The sequence below is a fragment of the Gopherus flavomarginatus genome, chromosome 6, assembly GCF_025201925.1.
Source record: "Gopherus flavomarginatus isolate rGopFla2 chromosome 6, rGopFla2.mat.asm, whole genome shotgun sequence".
In the NCBI taxonomy this organism is placed as follows: Eukaryota; Metazoa; Chordata; order Testudines; family Testudinidae; genus Gopherus; species Gopherus flavomarginatus.
Genome location: NC_066622.1, coordinates 68204025 through 68223131, shown reverse-complemented (window position 1 = coordinate 68223131; position 19107 = coordinate 68204025). Strand labels below are relative to the sequence as shown.

Here is a 19107-nt window from a genome sequence, read left to right as displayed (position 1 = left end):
ATCTCTATGTCCAGGGACTTCACAATGCAAACCAGGAGAGCCTGAAAGGGCTCAAAATAGTCACCTGCCAAGGCAGGGGGTGGTGCAGCTCCCTCATCAGGCGATAACTGTTCTTTTGTTGGAAATTAGAGATTTTTTCTGCTGCTCCTAGCTCCTGAGTGGTCAGTGGCCTAGGTAGTTATGTCATCAGGGAACCTGATCTCTTCCTGGATCGGCAGGAAGATCTGCTTTGGGATACTTGAGATGATGGTCCCTGGTGAGACCAGTATGGCCAGCTTGGCACATGAAATGGTACTGCCCCAGATGCGCTGGTCAGTCCATTGCTATTCAGACTTCCACTGCGTCAGCATCATGTGAGAGACAAATGCTCAGTACCAGCTTTCAGGTTGTTCTTATAAAAGGTAGAGGAAAGACATCCCTGCTCAGCATTCGGGAGAAGGCGTGACCAAAGAATAGTACTTTTTGAATGGTGGTGACGTGGCAATATGCTGAAGAAGTCTCTGTAAAGAATCTAGGTGAATCCATAAAGACATAGACTGAGCCTGTAATTGCCACAGTGGTCAGTGCTGGTGTCTTTGCTGGTGCTGGTTTGCAGATCATCATTTCTACTTCAGTAGAAGACTTAAGGCACTCTCTTTGGAGAGTGCTGTTCCTCGTTCTCCTTCAGGATTGTTTGCCCCAGCACTGGGAGCCACGTCTGAGCTCCATTTGGTTGTGCCTTTTGGTCTCACCCTTACGTTGGGGCACCAGTTCTGGCTCCAATGCTGAAGCTGTCAAAGCTGGGAGTGCTGATGTTGAGATTGGTGCCGTATCAGTAGGCACCAGTGTAGTGACAGAAGTCCCTGGTCCCTGTGCTGAGGCTGTCAGTGTCAACGTAGCGAGTGCAGATTTGAATGGCGTTTTCTTTCCTGCCACTGCTTGACATTGGAGTTTGCCATCCGCCCAAGCAGCACTTGCTGAAGATGACCCTTCTTGCTCTTTGGAGGCAGTAGTCTCCTCCAGATCCAAGGTAGCATGCACTGATTATTTAAGCAGATGCAATTTCTGCTATGCAACCCTTGGACTTCCACTCCTTGAGAAGGATTTACATACCATATACAATGGGAATGTAACTCTCCTCCAAACAGTGACTAAGGCCTGGTCTACACTACGCGTTTAAATCGATTTTAGCAGCGTTAAACCGATTTAACGCTGTACCCGTCCACACGAGGCCCTTTATATCGATATAAAGGGCTCTTTAAATCGGTTTCTGTACTCCTCCCCAAAGAGAGGAGTAGTGCTAAAATCAGTATTACCATATCAGATTAGGGTTAGTGTGGCCACAAATTGATGGTATTGGCCTCCGGGTGCTATCCCACAGTGCACCACTGTGACCGCTCTGGACAGCAATCTGAACTCGGATGCAGTGGCCAGGTAAACAGGAAAAGCCCCGCAAACTTGATTTTCATTTCCTGTTTGCCCAGCCTGGAGCTCTGATAAGCGGGTGGCGATGCAGTCCCAAATCCAAAAAGAGCTCCAGCACGGACCATATGGGAGATACTGGATCTGATCGCTGTATGCGGAGACAAATCTGTTCTATCAGAGCTCCATTACAGAAGCCTAAATGCCAAAGCATTTGAAAAAAATCTCCAGGCTACACAGTGCTGCGTGACAAGCGTAACGGAAAGCCAAAGAATCAAATGGATGCTCATGGAGGGAAGGAGGGGGTACTGAGGACTCCAGCTATCCCACAGTCCACAGCAGTCTCCGAAAAATATTTACATTCTTGACTGAGCTCCCAATGCCTGTAGGGTCAAACACATTGTCCGGCGTGGTTCAGGGTATAGCTCGACAATTTATTCCCTCCGCCCCCACATGAATGAAAAGGGAAAAATCGTTTCTTGATTTCTTTGAATGTCACCCTATGTCTACTGAATGCTGCTGGTAAACGCGATGCTGTGGCAGTGAAGAGCAGTATCCACTCCTCTCCCTTCCCTGGTGGCAGATGGTGCAGCAGGACTGCTAGCCGTCCTCATCCTGAGCCCGTGAGTGCTCCTGGCTGGCCTCAGGTGAGGCTGGCCGGGGGCGCCTGGGTAAAAACAGGAATGATTCCCGTCATTCCCAGTAGATGGTACAGAATGGCTGGTAACCATCCTCATCATAGCAACTGGAGGCTGAGCTCCATCAGCCCCCTCCCTTTCCTGTGTAAAGAAAAGATTCTGTACCGCCTGGATTATCATAGCAGCGGGATGCTGGGCTCCTCTCCCCCGCACAGCTTAATGTTCTGCCTGGACTGTCATAGCACCGGGAGGCTGCCTACCCCTCATTTTATCTCACTAACAAGTCACTGTTTCTTATTCCTGCATTCTTTATAACTTCATGACACAAATAGAGGGGACACTGCCACGGTAGCCCAGGAAGCTTGGAGGAGGAAGGAAGCAACGGGTGGGGTTGTTGCAGGGACAACCCCATGTGAATGGCATGTAGCTCATCATTTCTGCGGGATCTGACACGGAGCAGCTATGCTCTCTGATACACTTGCCACATATTCTAGGCAGGACTGACTATTTTTAGAAACCATAAAGGAGGGATTGACTCGGGGAGTCATTCCCAGTTTTGCCTTTGCACCCCAGGCCGACCTCAGCCAGGCGCATACATGATAGCAGCAGACAGTACAGAACGACAGATAACCGTCTCTGCTATTATGCAAAAGCAAACGAATGCTGCTGTGTAGCACTGCAGTAATGCCTCTGTTAGCGGCATCCTGTACACATACGGTGACAGTAAAAAAAAAAAGCTGAACGGGCTCCATGGTTGCCGTGCTATGGCGTCTGCCCAGGCAATCCAGGGAAAAAGGGCGCGAAATGATTGTCTGCCGTTTTCCCGGAGGAAGGAATGAGTGACGACATTTACCCAGAACCACCCGCGACAATGATTTTTGCCCCATCAGGCACTGGGATCTCAACCCAGAATTCCAAAGGGCGGGGGAGACTGCAGGAACTATGGGATAGCTATGGAATAGCTACCCACAGTGCAACGCTCCGGAAATCGACGCTAGCCTCGGACCATGGACGCACACAGCCGAATTAATGTGCTTAGTGTGGCCGCGCGCACTCGACTTTATACAATCTGTTTTACAAAACCGGTTTATGTAAAATTGGAATAATCCTGTAGTGTAGACGTACCCTAAGCCCACTGACTGGGTGAGAAGGCCATCATAGGTCAGGTAGGATTTAAACCCATAGGATTTGGAGTCTGGCATAGCAGCAGGCACACGGTACCTATTGATGCTACATATAGAGATAGTCTTTTTTAGGAGCATTCAAATTGAAGAAAAGAACGGACGTGGGGGTGAAGATACATTTCTCCCCCGAAAGTCTGGAAATGGATGCGTTTTTAAGATCAACAGCAGTAGTGGGTCAGACACTCACAGCGTTCTGCCTCTCTGTCATGGGTGGAGAGAGTGAACTGCGCGATGCAGCTGCTCTGTCCTTCATGTCCTTGCACAGGAGCACAAGGAGGATGTGAAGCCATAACAGACACTGTTAGCCAAGGAAAAAAAGTCTGGTTTTGCGCACATGCTCACCTACAGTGGATGCACAGTGACACACACTTGGAACAGCAGCTACTTTGCTTAGCTATCCCTTTAACAGTACGTGATTTTGCAGGTATGCAGTGATATGCTTTGGTATCAGAATTAGGCCTTAAAAATTAATTCAAGCAAAGTATGTTTTATTACAGTCAGCTAAGGGAAATTCAAAGAACAATTTTAACCAATACTTTAAAAAAAATGTATATTTTACTGTAACTGCAAATCCTGCTTTCCAGACAGAAAACTCAATACTGACTAAAAATCTAGACAAAATTATTTCTATTTAAAACACCCTAGTTAGTTCAATTTCTTAATTTTACTTTTATTGCTGTATTTCTTCAACTAAAAATATCCATTCTTTAAAAGTCAGCATTTTGACTTATTCTCCTGGATTCAGTTGCCATAGAAGAGCTCTTCTGTAACAACTGCCTGCTTTATTTGTAATTTTTTTTTTTTTAGCGGGAATTCACTATTATATTGCTCTCGACTAAATGTGTACCATTTAATTTTTCATACTTGAAAAGAAACATTGTCAAGAGGGACATAATTTATGTACTAGCTCCACAGGCTTCACATTTTCTAACTGTAGCTTAAACTTCATTCAAAGGTGATAAATTAAAATTTTTATGAGCATAACAAATATTAAATTGCCTCTGGCAGGTTGTGTTGTCCTGACTGTCGAATGCAGAAGGGATAAATTTAATAAAAAACTATCCATGAAGAAAGAGAGGCTTGATCTCTCCTGTCAGATACCAGTGCTGCACACCAGTGATCATTGACTCTCTCCCCATGTGGGAGGGTATGTAGAGGATACAGATTTTTTTTTTTTTTTTACACAGCAATCCAGGTTCACACTTAAAATCTGGACAAATGAAGAGTTAATATACAGAACAGTAAGAATCAGCGGCACCAAAACTAAAATGTTTTTAGCATATAAATAATGTTACCTGGAATCCTGCCTCAATCACAACTTGACCTGCTAAAAGTTGAGCTAAAAGTGTTACACTATGTACACACTGGTAGTAAGTTGGGTTTTCAAACTGAGTTAAGACCCAGCCTGCATAATTTTACTCATTACTTGTCTTGCGGGACTATCTTGGAGCTTGAGACATGGACCAGGATCCCATTGTGCTAGGTGCCGTACAAACTCGTATCAAAGATGAAGAGTTTAAATCTAAGCAGTTCAGAGTACTTAAGAGTATTACACAAGCTGTATCAAGGAAAAATTGAGCAAAAGAAATCTAAGTTACATGTTATTACATACAAATAACTACCTTAAAAGAACATTAAGGTTGCAATGTAAAGCACTCAGAAGTTAGAAAATACCAAAATTAAGACTGCATGGGCAATATTAATCTACCCCCTTTTATGTAAGCATTATGATTCAGTCTTTAATTACATGATTACACACTATTTTTCGCAAAGGACCCCTGGTTCATTCAGTGCACACGATGGACATGGCTCAGTGAATAACATCACATGCGGCTGTGGCCAAAGACTAACTCACAAGGGGACTTGGGCACCATTCACAAAACCACAGGTGGTGGTGGCTAGCAAGCCAAAAATACCAATTCTTTACAGCTTTAGTTGCGAGTGCTTCACACATCTGTAAACCAGACTTCAGATGCCTTCAGTTGGGCACTCTGAAAATGAGAATATAGTGGCTACCTGTGAGGGTCTGTCATAAACAGATAGTTAAGGGTTAATGTCTCTTTTACCTGTAAAGGGTTAAGAAGCTCAGTAAACCTGGCTGACACCTGACCAGAGGACCAATAGCGGGACAAGATACTTTCAAATCCTGGTGGAGGGAAGTCTGTTTGTGCTTTTTGGTTTTGGGTGTTGCTCGCTCTTGGGACTGAGAGGGACCAGACGTACACCCAGGCTCTCCGAATCTTTCTGAATCAGTCTTTCATGTTTCAAAATTGTAAGTAATAGCCAGGCAAGGCGGATTAGTTTTATCTTTGTTTTCTCAACTTGTAAATGTTTCTTTTGCTGGAAGGATTTTTACCTCTGTTTGCTGTAACTTTGAATCTAAGGCTGCGGGGGGGGGGGGGGGTCCCCTCTGGTCTATATGAATCTGAGTACCCTGTAAAGCATCTTCCATCCTGATTTTACAGAGCTAATTTTTACTTTTTTTTCCTCTTTCTTTAATTACAAGCTTTCTTTTTAAGAATCTGATTGATTTTCCTTGCTTTAAGATCCAAGGGGATTGGGTCTGAACTCACCAGGGATTAGTGGGGGGAAAGGAGGGGGGATGGTTAATTCCTCCTTGTTTTAAGATCCAAGGAGTTTGGATCTGTGTGAAGCCTCTCAAGGCAACCCAGGGAGGGGAAAGTCTGGGGGGAAAGGAGGGGGAATGGTTAATTTCTCCTTGTTTTAAGATCCAAGGGGTTTGGATCTGTGTTCCCCAGGGAAGATTTTGGGGGAACAGAAAGTGTGCCAGACACTAAATTCTGGCTAGTGGCAGCGTTACCAGATCTAAGCTAGTAATTAAGCTTAGAAGTGTTCATGCAGGTCCCCATTTTGTACTCTAAAGTTCAAAGTGGGGAAGATTCCTGTGACTTTGCCCAGCATTCAGCTACCTAAGCCACAAGACCATCCTCTTCCTGCAATCTCTTCCTTCATTCACTACATAATTTCCAACTTCTGCAACAAGTGAAGCAGGGGTCCTACAAATAACAGCCTCATTCACTACACAACCCTGATTCATAATATAGTATGTGACCATACTATCATACTACCATCATATATGGAACATATAGTATGTGGTCATATAATTAAAAACTATTGTAACGTAATGCATCCATACAAGGGGCCAAATTAGAGGTGGTATAGGCACTTTATTCTGGCACTTCCTAACCCCTAAGAGCTTGACATTGCACCTTTAAATGTTCTTTTAATGTTTTTTTGGTTGTAATTTCCTAGGTTTTTAAAAAGCAAACAAAACAGAAATCCCCTAATGTGGAATTATACTGACACCGACATGGAACATCAACATGGAACATCAACTTTAGATCCACAGCACAAACATCTGCCACTTGAGCTAATATTAACTGAGTGCAGTAGTAGGTTGTCATCTTGTATGTGGAACCACCATTAAAGGAAGAGAGACTTTGCAATTGAGTTTCACTGTTATTTGCTGACAGCAGAAGAACTGAGACTCCAGAATACTGGGGTCTGTTCCAGATGCCTGGGGCGTGTACTCTAGTGGTTACAGACCTTTCTGCCTGTAGCCCCCTCCAGCCTGTCCTCATCCCAGTCCCTTACTATAAGGGAAAGTTCATGGTACTCCTGAAAAATACAATTCTCCACATCAAAATATTTTGCTCTGACCATCTGTGGTCTGTCCTATGTCAGCCCTTGTTAAGAATCTCTTGCACAAGAACTCTGTTAGTAAATCTGTTCACCAACCCTATCCCATCTATAAGAGGCAAGAGAAAAAACAATGGCAGTGACAACTATGCAATTTCCCACAACAGAAGCAGCTCAACTTTATATTTCAAGAGGTATTTCCTGACCAAAATCCGAGTTATTCATAAACAATAGGACAGATTAAACAAACTAATCAATAGGAAATAAATGTATTAACACAAGATAATTCTACCAGAAATGTAAGAACGCAGATAGAGAAAAGGACCAGACCAGACCCAATGTCTTCCCATGAAAATAAAACAGACATGTATATGATGTGACTGTTTGACGCATGAGTGCACAGGAAGGTTACAAGATAAGTCAAAGTATCTTACAGCATCAAGAGGATCCCAGATCCTCGAAGTACTATAAAAAAATTAAGATTGAAAAATAAAAGCTTAGGCTCTGAAAAGGCAGAGTCACAGTAACATCCCCCATTGTTACTGCTACAAACAGACCAGAGGAGGGCAAACTACCTACCCCTGCCCTGAGCCCCCTTATCTTCTGCCTTGAGCCACCTGCCGGATCCCTCCTGTACCCCAATTCCCTGCCCTGAGCCCCTTCCTGCACAACGCATTGCTTCCCACACTCCCTGCTCCAGCCCTACATTCATGACCCTGCATACAGTTTCCCCACTCAGATGTGGCCCTAGGGCCAAAAAGTTTGCCCACGTCTGAATTAGACACTGGGCAGTCAGTTTTCAAACATGTTTAGTGGCTAGCAGGAATCAGACCTTTATCCTTCTCCTTACATACCATAGGTTTAATAGAAGTGTTCCAGAACGATTCTTTAAACCCTTTTCTAAAAGCTTTGAGAAGACAGAATAAAATTGGTCAGCTTCATTATTACATTTTGATGGGAAAGGCAATGGAAAAACATTTTCCAGGAAGAGAGCCTAGACCTTTATCCTCTCCTTACACAAGGCTTTCCCTACTGTTGATTAAGGAGCATGTGTACATCCATGACAGTCAAGAATAGAATCCCAGGCCTACAGCCAGGGAAGTTAGTTTAGGATTATAGGGGAAGATCTTATTAACTTTCCACTTCCTGCGAGATTCCAGATAGGGCTGATGCGCAAGGTAGCAGAGGAAGCTTTGAGAGATTCAAGTGGCCCAGTGTTACAGTGAGCTCTAGGCAAGGACCCTTCAGTGGCTATGAAGGTTCAGCCAATCTCAAAACAGGAGAGCTAGGTGAGGGGCTCCCTAAAATCCAGATGCAATAGCAGGGTACTAATGTAGACAGCTAGTACCTAGCTTTATCTCTTGTTTCTGGCACTATGCTACCTGGTAGATACAGGGGTTGGGGCAGATCACCAAAAAAGGAGGGACAGATTGAGCCTTTTGTTGCAAGATTTGGATGCAAGAGTTTTACAATTTCTTACTGAACCTGTTTCACTCAGTGTTCTTCCATGACCATCCAATTTATGTTTTCTCCACATTTGCAAAACATAACAAGGAAGAGCAGACCTAGCAAGCAATTTGAGGTAGGGGGACTATTTAAGACCACTATCGAGTAGGAGTGTCACCTCTCCCCTCTACTGTAGTTTGGGGAAAGGGATATTCATTTCATGAAGGAGGAGCAAGCTTGCCATTAGAGACTTTTGGAGGCTTGCCCACTTTGGAGAGGCGAGAGAAACCACATCTGCACAAGGAGAGAGAGGCTCACAAAAGCACAAGTATTTACTGTGAGGAAGCTAAGCTCTTTTCTCATTACCTCTACAAATCAACTCCATTAGCTGATTAAAATTCATTAGACCATTGATTGTTCTGGTCACGTTTCTAATCCATAACTTGCTCCTACTAAAAGTCTGCAAAGTGAAGGGAGATTTATCACCACACAGTAATTATGACTCAAACATAAATTCATAATCCCTAGAGATTATTAAAATCACTCTGTGCATAAGGAACCCTACACATCCATTACGTGACCCTTGAAGATGCCATTCTCAATTGCTTTTGCACAAACATTTCCCAGATCTTAAAATGAAAATGAGTGGAACAGCACTAGACTACAATTTCAATGCAGGTGGAATTCCCTTCCATCAGCATTCCTAAACTCCAAATCAGAATACGAATGAGAAATGTGATATTGTGAATGCTCGCACAGCCTCTTTGCACATGTCAAAGATCAATGCTGTAAACCTTTCTGACAGTGTTGGATATGACTTGTCTCGGCACAGAAAAACCAACACGATATTCCATTTTAGCATAGACTGATTAACACTGACATGGCAAAAATTAAAATTCTAAATCTTGCTCCTTAAAAAGACATTCAGATTGAAAGTGAATCAATGGATAAAATGACTCAAGCACCTTTAGCTTTATATTACATTGATTATTTTAAGTCCTATGATTAGCACACTTCTTCATGTTAAAGGTGACATTAAGGTTCTTATTCTAAATTTTTGGATTCTCCCTACTGCCAATATTTTAAGATAGGCCACTTGATGTATTTCCTCTCAACGGAAAATTCCTGAAGACCTGCTGACTAGGAAATAGAACAACTTCTTTTAAACTGCATTCTTCAATTTTTGCATCCTCCATTCTTCATCTTCACATTAAATTGCGTTTTCAAACATCAAAGTACATCCCTGCGGCCCACGCAGCTTCCCGCTGCTCCAACCTGCCGGGAATGGTGAACCGCGGCCACTACCTGCAGACGGTCAATGTAAACAAACTGTCTTGCAGCCCACCAGTGGATTAACCTGACGGCCCATGGGCCACAGGTTGCCCACCACTGGTTTGAATCTAAACTGCTGCTGCATCACATGTTAAAACATTAGAAGGCATTTTTCATACTACACATTCCCCAAAATTTTCTTTTTACAAATTTATAATTATGCCTTGGCAGTTGGAACAGGAACCCTATCCACGACCAAATCTTTTTTCTTACACTAACACAAAGGGTTATTTCAAAGCTGGTTGTAAGTGCAAAAACTTATTTTTTTTCTTTCTTTTTAAGGAAAGAGAGTGTTCTAAATGTTCTACAGGAACTCTAATCTTATTGTATAGATTCTTTTACTTAACCATTATGGCTTATAAGTAGCTTTCAACTGGATTGGCTTTGTGTTGTACCTTGGCTTATAAGAAGCCTGCATCAGTCTTTAGGAATAAACAGGTCACCATCTCCCACTATTATTCCAAGGATTCAGCTATAATTAGGGCTTGTTTACAAGGTAATAAATGCCACACATTTGGAGGGATGGGGTTTCTGTTAACTTAGCAGCTGTGAATCTGTTAAGGTAATTAAGACAAGCGCCATACCAAAAGCAATGTTCTGTTTGACATCATTTCGAAGAGTAAGTAAATTCATAATTAAGCCTGGTTTATGACATTCAACTGGCTTCCTCACATGTGAAGCAGTTATACCAAATCACTTCACTTTTCCTGGGAAAGTGAAACACTAATCATGGTTGAGAGAGAGAGTGTGTGTATAGAAACAATGAAGTGAGTGAATGGGCAAGGATTTGGAAAATATGCAACAGAAGCTGCAGGGCGATAAAAAAGGAACAAGACCATAGATGCCAGAGACATAAGAGGCAATGATTGAGGGCCCTGAATCCAGGTAAATTCAACTTTGGACATTAAGGGGGTGTAGGGAAGAAAAGTATACAAGTTGCACAGCATTTTTTAAATGGGGATAATATTATAGCCAATCTCCCAGTAGTGTTTTTAGATTTAATCAGTATTTGAGAAACACTAAGATTCTTGGACAAAAAGTCCTAAGTTGTAAGTATTATCAAAGTGAAGTTCAACACTGTTTTAGTTGACTTGACAGCAGGATGGTTTTGAGAGGAGTGCTATGAATGGGGAACTGGTTCAGTCCTATCCACCCACCCACCCGCCCAACTACCATCAGCCATGACTTACATTCTGTCCATCACCACCACTTGACCTGCTGCTTTCACAATGCACATTCTAAAGCTAAGACAAAAGAATTGCCATCCTCCCCCAAGGACACCAACAGGCACACTCCAGAAAGCATGGAGTGGCATTCACATCCCTATTCTCAGGACGTCCTTGTTTTCCCAGACCCAGAAAGTAAGAATCCCATGTTTCTTCCCAATAAAAGTGAATGGGACTTGAGTATGTATCTGGCTCCATGCAATTAAAAATGTGATCCTACTGGGATGAAAATTTTCAACTACAAACAGAAAATTCCTTTTAACAGCTAGCAAGTACAGTGAATGGATTTCTTTAGTCTGAATTGTAACTATTATGTTATATTTCGAGTTGTGTTATTGCAAGAACAGCAGTTTTCTACACTACTGCAACATAAACATAGATTTTATATTATTTATAGAATTTGAGACACTGATCTTCGGAATATCAGTACCTGGACTTAATTTTTCCACTTTGAGGTGATGGGACACAAAGAATACAAGCTCTCCCAGTTTAGAAGCCAAATTTTCCTAGGTCTGCTATGATGTTTCAAGTTCTATTAACTACTCACCATTGTTCCAAAGGGAATAGCCCGTGAAGCATGATAATAGATGGCAATGAAGTTAATGAAGAAGGCAGTGCCACACACCATTGCTGGAATAAGGAAAGCTCCAATGAACATTTGCTTTATCCATCGCCTTCCTGTAGGAAGAAAACATTAAACATATTTGTAATTGATAAAACATGCTGCACTTTGATTAAAGTTCACATTTTGCCACAAGTTTGCCGGAATGTAAGTAGTTAGCCTTTTTTCCCCAAAACGAATTAAATGAGTACTAGCTAACATACACAGGAGCAAAGGTAAACTTCTAAACTGTACTTCACTTTTAATTAAGCCTTTTGATTTCAGAAACAATAACCATTCTTTATGGAAATATGGACGTGCGAGGGTAACGACAGTCTACAATGGGAAACACTAATAAGAATGTGTAAAACAAAGCTTATATCTTAAAAAAAACAATGTTTAGAAACACTACTGATGGGTGTTTACACATGAAATTATTTCCTTGCATCAATAGGCACCAATTCTGTTGTAAAATGTCTAAGTGACTGGTTAAATGCAACAGGAATGGCAGTGCAGGTTTATGGCTATAACAGCAATAACCGAGCAACGTTTAAACAAAGACTTGGGGAACATAAAACACCACACTATAATAATGTAGTTAAGACACGTGCTTAGCTTCACTATTTAATCACATTGTTCAGCATTATTCCTTTCCCTCCATTATCCTGTCCTCCTCCTGCCTGTATATCTAAAGACAGGAATACTGGGTAACATTTTCAACACTGCTTCAATGATTTAAAAGCCCCATCTTCAGAAGTGCTCAAGTGGTAGGGCTCTTGAAAATGTTACCGATTGTCTTTGTATCTCAGTAAAGCACCTAACACTACTGCTGTTAAATGATACCATGTTTAATAAACTCAGTAACAAAATTTAATTCACTATAATAGGCATCTCCAACAGAAAAGTAAGACAAGTCAACAGGTAAAGGTCTTCCACAATCCCGACAGATGTTAAGAGATTTGCTGCTATGCCTGGTGTGACAAAGTTCCTCCTCTACCTTGGTGGGTCCTGTGCTTATTGGCAGATTTGCTCACCTCAGTGATTCTCCCCACAGTCTGGATCAACTCCTCCTGTGTCTGATCAGGAGTTGGGAGGTTTGGGGGGAACCAGGGCCTGCCCTCTACACCGGCTTCCTCACACGCACTTCCTCTCCTCTGGCTCCTCCTCGTCTGACTGGAGTGAGCTTCTTTTTAAACCCAGGTGCCCTGATTAGCCTGCCTTGATTGGCTGCAGGTGATCTAATCAGCCTGTCTTCCTTAATTGGTTCTAGCAGGTTCATGATTACTCTAGTGCAGCCCCTGCTCTGGTCACTCAGGGAACAGAAAACTACTCATCCAGTGACCAGTATATTTCCCTCTACCAGACTCCTGTACCCCACTGGTCTGGGTCTGTCACACTGGGTATTCAAGGAACCTTGCAGACCTTGTTTTGTGGTCTTGTGCAAGACCTCTCTGTGATGGCCTTACTCCAGTCTTGGCTGAATGTCCTGCATCTGCTATTAATCTGTGAATTTGTGCTAACTTAAACACTCAGTGTCTGGATGCATCTGAGCAGTTTACTGAATAGAATGCAGCAAAGAAACCAACATATGGTTTCGAGAATTGCATATGGACTACAAACTTTCATTGTGCAGGAGCATCAAAAGCATTTTAGGGCTTGCCTACAGTTTTTGTAACCAATTCAGACAGATCTGTAGAAAGCAGATATAAAATTAATACAACCTTCTAGTATAGGCCTTTAGAGTAACATAGCTTGTGTTGGAGATACAGGCTTAACACCCCAATGCTGGTAAAACTGATCTGGTTTTCTACAGATGTCATTAAATTTGTAGAAAAACTGCACATAGACAAGGCCTTAGACATTTATGACCTTTCCAAGCTCTCAGATAGCAGGGAGACTGATGCTGTAGAAAACAAAGCATTGTTCAGCATCTCTTGCTAAAATTATACAAGCTTCTGTTTTTAAAATTCACCAAAACCAATTTTCTTAATGTTTAGTAGAATAAAATAAATATTAACTATTCCTCTTATTGCAGCACAGGAGATGCAGAAGGCTGGAGGAATGGCAGAGGCACTGCAGGTCAGAACTCAGAAGCACTGGTAGGGCTACAAGGAGAAGGTTGCTGACAGCCTGCCCAACTTTACCTAACTAGTACTGTTGGGCTTCTGCTGTCTACCGATATTCACTTTTGCATTTGATGAAGTAGAAACTGATCACAAGCTGAATAAACAGAATGAATGTTTTGCTAAGATTCCAGGAAGATTATTCTTCATACCGTAAAGAACGGCACAATGCAATAAATAACACTGTGCACTTCTATAGCCCCTTCCATCCACTCTTTGTAAACACTGAGCCTCAAGATCCCTATGGAGAAGATAAAGTGATAACAGGGATCACTTCAGCCACTAAACGTAGGATGACCAGGTAGCAATTGTGAAAAAAATGGGACTGTCCTTTTAAAAACTGGACATCTGGTCACCCTAACTAAAGGCCAACTCAGGGGTAGAACACACAAGCTGTTTAACAGCACATGGGAACAGGAGGCTAGCCTATCCATTTGGTACCATAGGGGGTATTCAACAGGCAGAATGTACACCTCTACTCCAATATAATGCGACCCGATATAACATGAATTTGCATATAACGCGGTAAAGTAGCGGCTCCGGGGCGCAGGGCTGCGCACTCCGGCAGATCAAAGCAAGTTCGATATTATACAGTTTCACCTATAAAGCAGTAAGATTGTGTGTGTCCAGAGGACAGCGTTATATAGAGGTAGAGGTGTAATTACTCAAGTTGGAATTTGACCAGGCTACCACAGTTAACATCCTTATATTCCTTATTTATTTAAATAAATACTACCAAGGTTTTAGCAAGCTTTAATATAGGATATGCAACCAAGAATGAACAGGAAATGAAGCATCATTTAGATTCAAAATCTCTTGTATTGATTAAAAACTATGGATTTCATGTGACTTCATTAACTACTTAAACATCACCTGTAAAAACCATGTATGTTTGTGCTGTTTATACCAGGAAACAGAATAAACTTTCTATATAAAATATTATGAAAAAATGCTGACATTTAAAAATAAGTTACCTCCTTGTCTAGCATAAAGGCTTCCTCCAAAATATCCATTCACTGGCGATGTTGCAGCATAAACAAATATAGCTGTACTAAGCATTGATCCTCGCCTAAAATAAAAAGATTTTTTGTAATGCCAATAGAAATACAAAAAACTCAATTTATATTACAGCAAAATATTCACAGTAAAACAGGCATAGCTATCAGAAAAAATATAATTGCTATTTTCAGCTAGTGCAAAAGTAAAAGTTGATCAATGAAATGGGTCTAAAGTTTACTATTTGCAGTGAGAATAACTGTTTCCATTCAAAGCTGCTCATCAGCCTCATTTGACCAGGCTAAAACAACTAAAATTAGTACAGTGCTTTTTTTTCCCCCTGATATGCTTAATTTCAATAGGAATAAAGGCAGAAATTATCACCTTTGACCAAAGTATTTTGATTTTTCATAAGCCCTATGTTATAAGAACCGAACTACACCTCTACCCTGCTATAATGTGGTTGTGGGGAGTCAAAAATCCCTACTGCATTATAGCTGAAACCCCATTATATTGGGGTAGCAGCGGCAGGCCTCCAGCAGTGATTTAAAGGGCCTGGGGCTCCCCGCAGCAGCCGGAGCCCCAGACCCTCTAAATTGCCGGCAAGTCCCGCTGCCACAGCCCCGGGGTAGCAGTGGCAGGGCTCTGGTGGTGATTTAAAGAGTTCCGGGCTCCAGCTGCTGCAGGGAGCCTGGGCCCTTTAAATCGCCGGTGAGCCCTGCTGCTGCAGCCCTGGGGTAGCGTCAGCAGGGCTCTAGCGGGATTTAAAGGGCCCGGGGCTCCCCGCAGCAGCCAGAGCCCCGAACCCTTTAAAGCACCGCCAGAGTCCCACTATTACCACGCTATACGCTAACCCGTGTTATATTGGGTTACATTATAGCAGGGTAAAGGTGTATATAACATGTGTACCCGTTGTAATAATACAGCATATTGGTCAAAACATTTCTAGTGTCAATGCTTAGTGGGAACACTTGAATTAATGTATGACATATCTGCAGATAAAGGGGAAGGAGAGTTACTTATCTTGTACGGTAACTGGATTTGTTCGAGATGTATCCCTATGGGTACTCCATGTCCTGATGTGTGCACATTTTTGATCAGAGAATTTCAACAGCAGTGTCTGAGGGTCCAGAGTTGTACTCTTGAAAGCCTCGTGCTTTAGTATACGGCTATAGGGGAGGGTGGACCCACCACCACTTCAGTTCCTTCTCAGCCACGGAAATCCAGTGGACTCCGAGGCAGAGGGGAAAGAGGCCAGGTAGCGGAGCACTCATAGGGGAGGACATCTTGAAGAACTTCAGTTACTGTGCAAGATAAGTAACCTCTCCTTCTCCAAGGAGTGTTCCAAATCAGGAGATACCCGAGCAGCAGCCTCAACTACAGAAGAGGGTGCCGAGGCTGCAGATTTGGTATGGACCATACAACAGTGTTCGTGAAAGTCACATCAGCTCTGGAAGCAAGTACCAGACCATTGTGCACAGTGCTGGGAAAAAGCATGCAAAAAAGACCAGGTGGCTACCCAGCAGATGTCTGAGACAAGTATGTTTTTCAATAGGGCTACAGTGGTAGATTGAGCCCTGGTGAAATAGTTAATCACCCTTGCAGAGGGGAGAACCCCTGAGGCTTCATAACAGGTTAAGATGCATTCTACAAACCACTGGGACAATCTTGGGTTGGAAATCGGATGTCCTTTGTTTCATTCTGCAATTGAGATGAAAAGCTATGGGGAGCCCCAAAGAGCCTAGTCCTATTGAGGTAAATGGCAAGAGCTCTTTTTATGTCCAGAGAATGGAGGCTCATTTCTTCTCTGAAAGTGTGAGGCTTGGGATAAATCACCAGTAGGTGAATCTCTTGATTAATGTGGAAGTCTGAAGAAACTTTAGGTAGGAAGCAAGGGTGTAGATGTAGCATCACCTGATCATGATAGAACACCACATATGATGGGTCAGCAGTGAGGACCCAAAGCTCCCCTACCCCCCGGCCAAGGTGATGGCTGTAAGAATGTGGTATTGAGGGACAAATGAAGGAGGGAACATTTCCCCACAGGTTCAAATGGGGGTTTCCTCAGCACACTGAGGACTAAATTGAGGTCCCACAGTGGAGCTGCCTCCTTGACAGGATGGAAGAGGTTGAACAGGCCTTTGATATAGCTCGTAGTGATCGGGTGGGTGAAGATTGAAAACTCCCTTGATGGGGGCTGAAAAGCTGTGGTGGCAGCTAGGTGAACCTTAATGGAGCTCAGCAATAAGACTCTGTTTTTTTAAGGTCAGCAGATACCCAAGAATGTATGACAAACAGGACTTGAGAGGAGGTACAGATCAGAGGCTGCTTCCAGGCTAGATGCATTTCCACCTCTGTAGATAAGTTTTCCTTGTCATGGTTTTCTGCTATTATACAGTACTGTTTGTATCTCTGGAGGGCAAGCTTTTTCTATACCAGAGAACTATCTAGCACCCACATCTTGAGCTGAACCATTGGGAGACTGGGGAAAGTGATGGATCTCAACTCTTGGGTGAAGACATTTCACTGTCATGGGAAGATGGTGAAGCAGTTAAAGAGGCATGCCAACCACGCTTGGGAACAAACACTCGTCTCAGCTACAACTGTGCTATGAGGACGGCTAATATTTTCTCCTTTTTCAATTTGTTTAGCACCTTAAACATTAAATGAATCAGGAGATATGTGTTTAGCAATATGTAAGGCCAAGGAATCATCCATAGAACTGCAGCCTTCCCCCTAAGCAGAATTGTTGTCAGATCTCTCTCTCTGGATTACCCCAAGTAAAGACATCTCTCTCTGAACACCTCGTTGTTAAGCATCCCCTCACAGTTGATCTGGAAATGCCAGCAGGAGGAGAAGGCATGACAGTTTCACCTGGTGAGCAGAAGGATTTATGCAAAGGTTATGTTTCTTCCTCCTCACTGGCTCCTGCTCCTTTGCAAGGTACTCCTGTGGAGCAAGACACAAGGGTGATGCTGTTGCTCCTGGCATGCCCTTTTACGAGATGGGACCGTGCAGAACTGGCTGTCATATGGGGCCCAGAGGATTCCATAAGCACATTGTTGTGGGGCATAAGGGAAAGTGGCAGGAGTCCAAGGTTGCTGGGTCTATCGCCTCATGAGATATTTCTCCTTAGGGTGTACCTCAAGGGAAGGAGAGAGGGAGGTTGGAGGGAAAGTGGAAAACCCTTATATAGGCACCTGAGTACTGGACGAGGTATCACCCATGTCCACTGGAGGTGCAAGTGATGTCAGTTCCAGTGGTCAAGCTGATATGGGGCAAGAAAGAGTCCTGTAACTGCATGAATACCAGAGTTCAATGCTTAATTGGCTGGTGAGACAGTGCCAGAGGATGTGTCGATACTCACTGGAAATGTGTCTTGGTACTCAAAGAGTTTATGTGGAACTGGTGACTGTGTGGGTAGCAGAGGACAAGTCACTGTTGAACATGGTAGGATCAGATGGCAAGTAGGCTCCAGGAGGTGAATTGGTGCCAACAAAGCATCTCTATAATTCTCAGCAATGGTGATTCAGGTTCTTCCAGAATTCAAAAGTCCTCATGGAATAGGAGCCTGAATGGTACCAGGGACTTCGGATGGGGTCCTCAGGAGTTAGTATGTCAGAATGTACTGGAGACAGTGCTGACGTGCTACCAGTGCCTCCTTCTTGGCTGGATGCAGAAAATGGTACTGAAAACAAGTTTTGGTTTGGCCCTGTGTCCATGTGTTTTGAAGGCATGGACTCTGGTGCTGATGCCAGTGCTGCTGTGGATTGTCTATCTGATTGCTTCTTGGTATACAGTGTAGTTTTCTTAGCTGGTGCCATGGTCTGGATACCAGAGGGGATAAGAGCCTCAGTGGCACCCATACCAGGACGTGAGATCTCCTGAGACCCAGACCTAGAGTGACTGCCCCCTTCCTTATCTAGTTCTGGAGAATTGGGTCTTTTCTTCTTTAAGGGTCTAGTGGTTGCAGAGGACCCCCAGGACCTTTGATAACTGCCACAGCAGAGACTGTTACCAGGGTTCTGAGCAACTGGATCCAAAGTAGGTGACTAGCAGATCTTACATTTGGATGGGAGGTGAGTCTCTCACAGGCAGCAGAAGCAGCTTGAATATCTCTTGCTGTGGGGAAAAGACCTATGGCAGGTCTGGCAGGGTTTGAATCCAGAGCATAACTCATGCTCAAGGCCACACATCAAGGCCCAAGGACAAAAAGCCCAGATCGGGCACACAAAGAAGAAAAGAGGAAAAAGTATCCCCACTTGGCAGAAACTGGGCTAAATAACAAAAAAAAAAAGTAAAGATACCTAAAGAAAAAAAAAAGAAATAGAGATAGCAAGCCGCTTGGCTAGCTAATGGACACCACAACACTCCATCTCAATCCGCTGGTGGTTGAGAAGGGACTGGAGTGGCAGTGGGTCCACCCCCACTCTATATATCCTTGTATTGGAGCACAAGGATATCTAGGGTGCAAGAACAGAGCTGCCGATACTGCTAACA

General features: G+C 43.2%; 1 protein-coding gene across 1 annotated transcript in view; it reads right to left on the bottom strand.

The window, feature by feature from the left end:
• The window catches only part of TM9SF3 (transmembrane 9 superfamily member 3), an 84435-nt gene that overhangs the window by 18949 nt on the left and 46379 nt on the right, over positions 1–19107 (bottom strand). The window contains exons 8-9 of the mRNA XM_050960166.1: positions 14586–14680; positions 11435–11565 (exon numbers count right to left, since the gene is read on the bottom strand). Coding sequence (XP_050816123.1) covers positions 11435–11565; positions 14586–14680 — 226 coding nt within the window. The remainder of the gene's footprint in view (positions 1–11434; positions 11566–14585; positions 14681–19107) is intronic.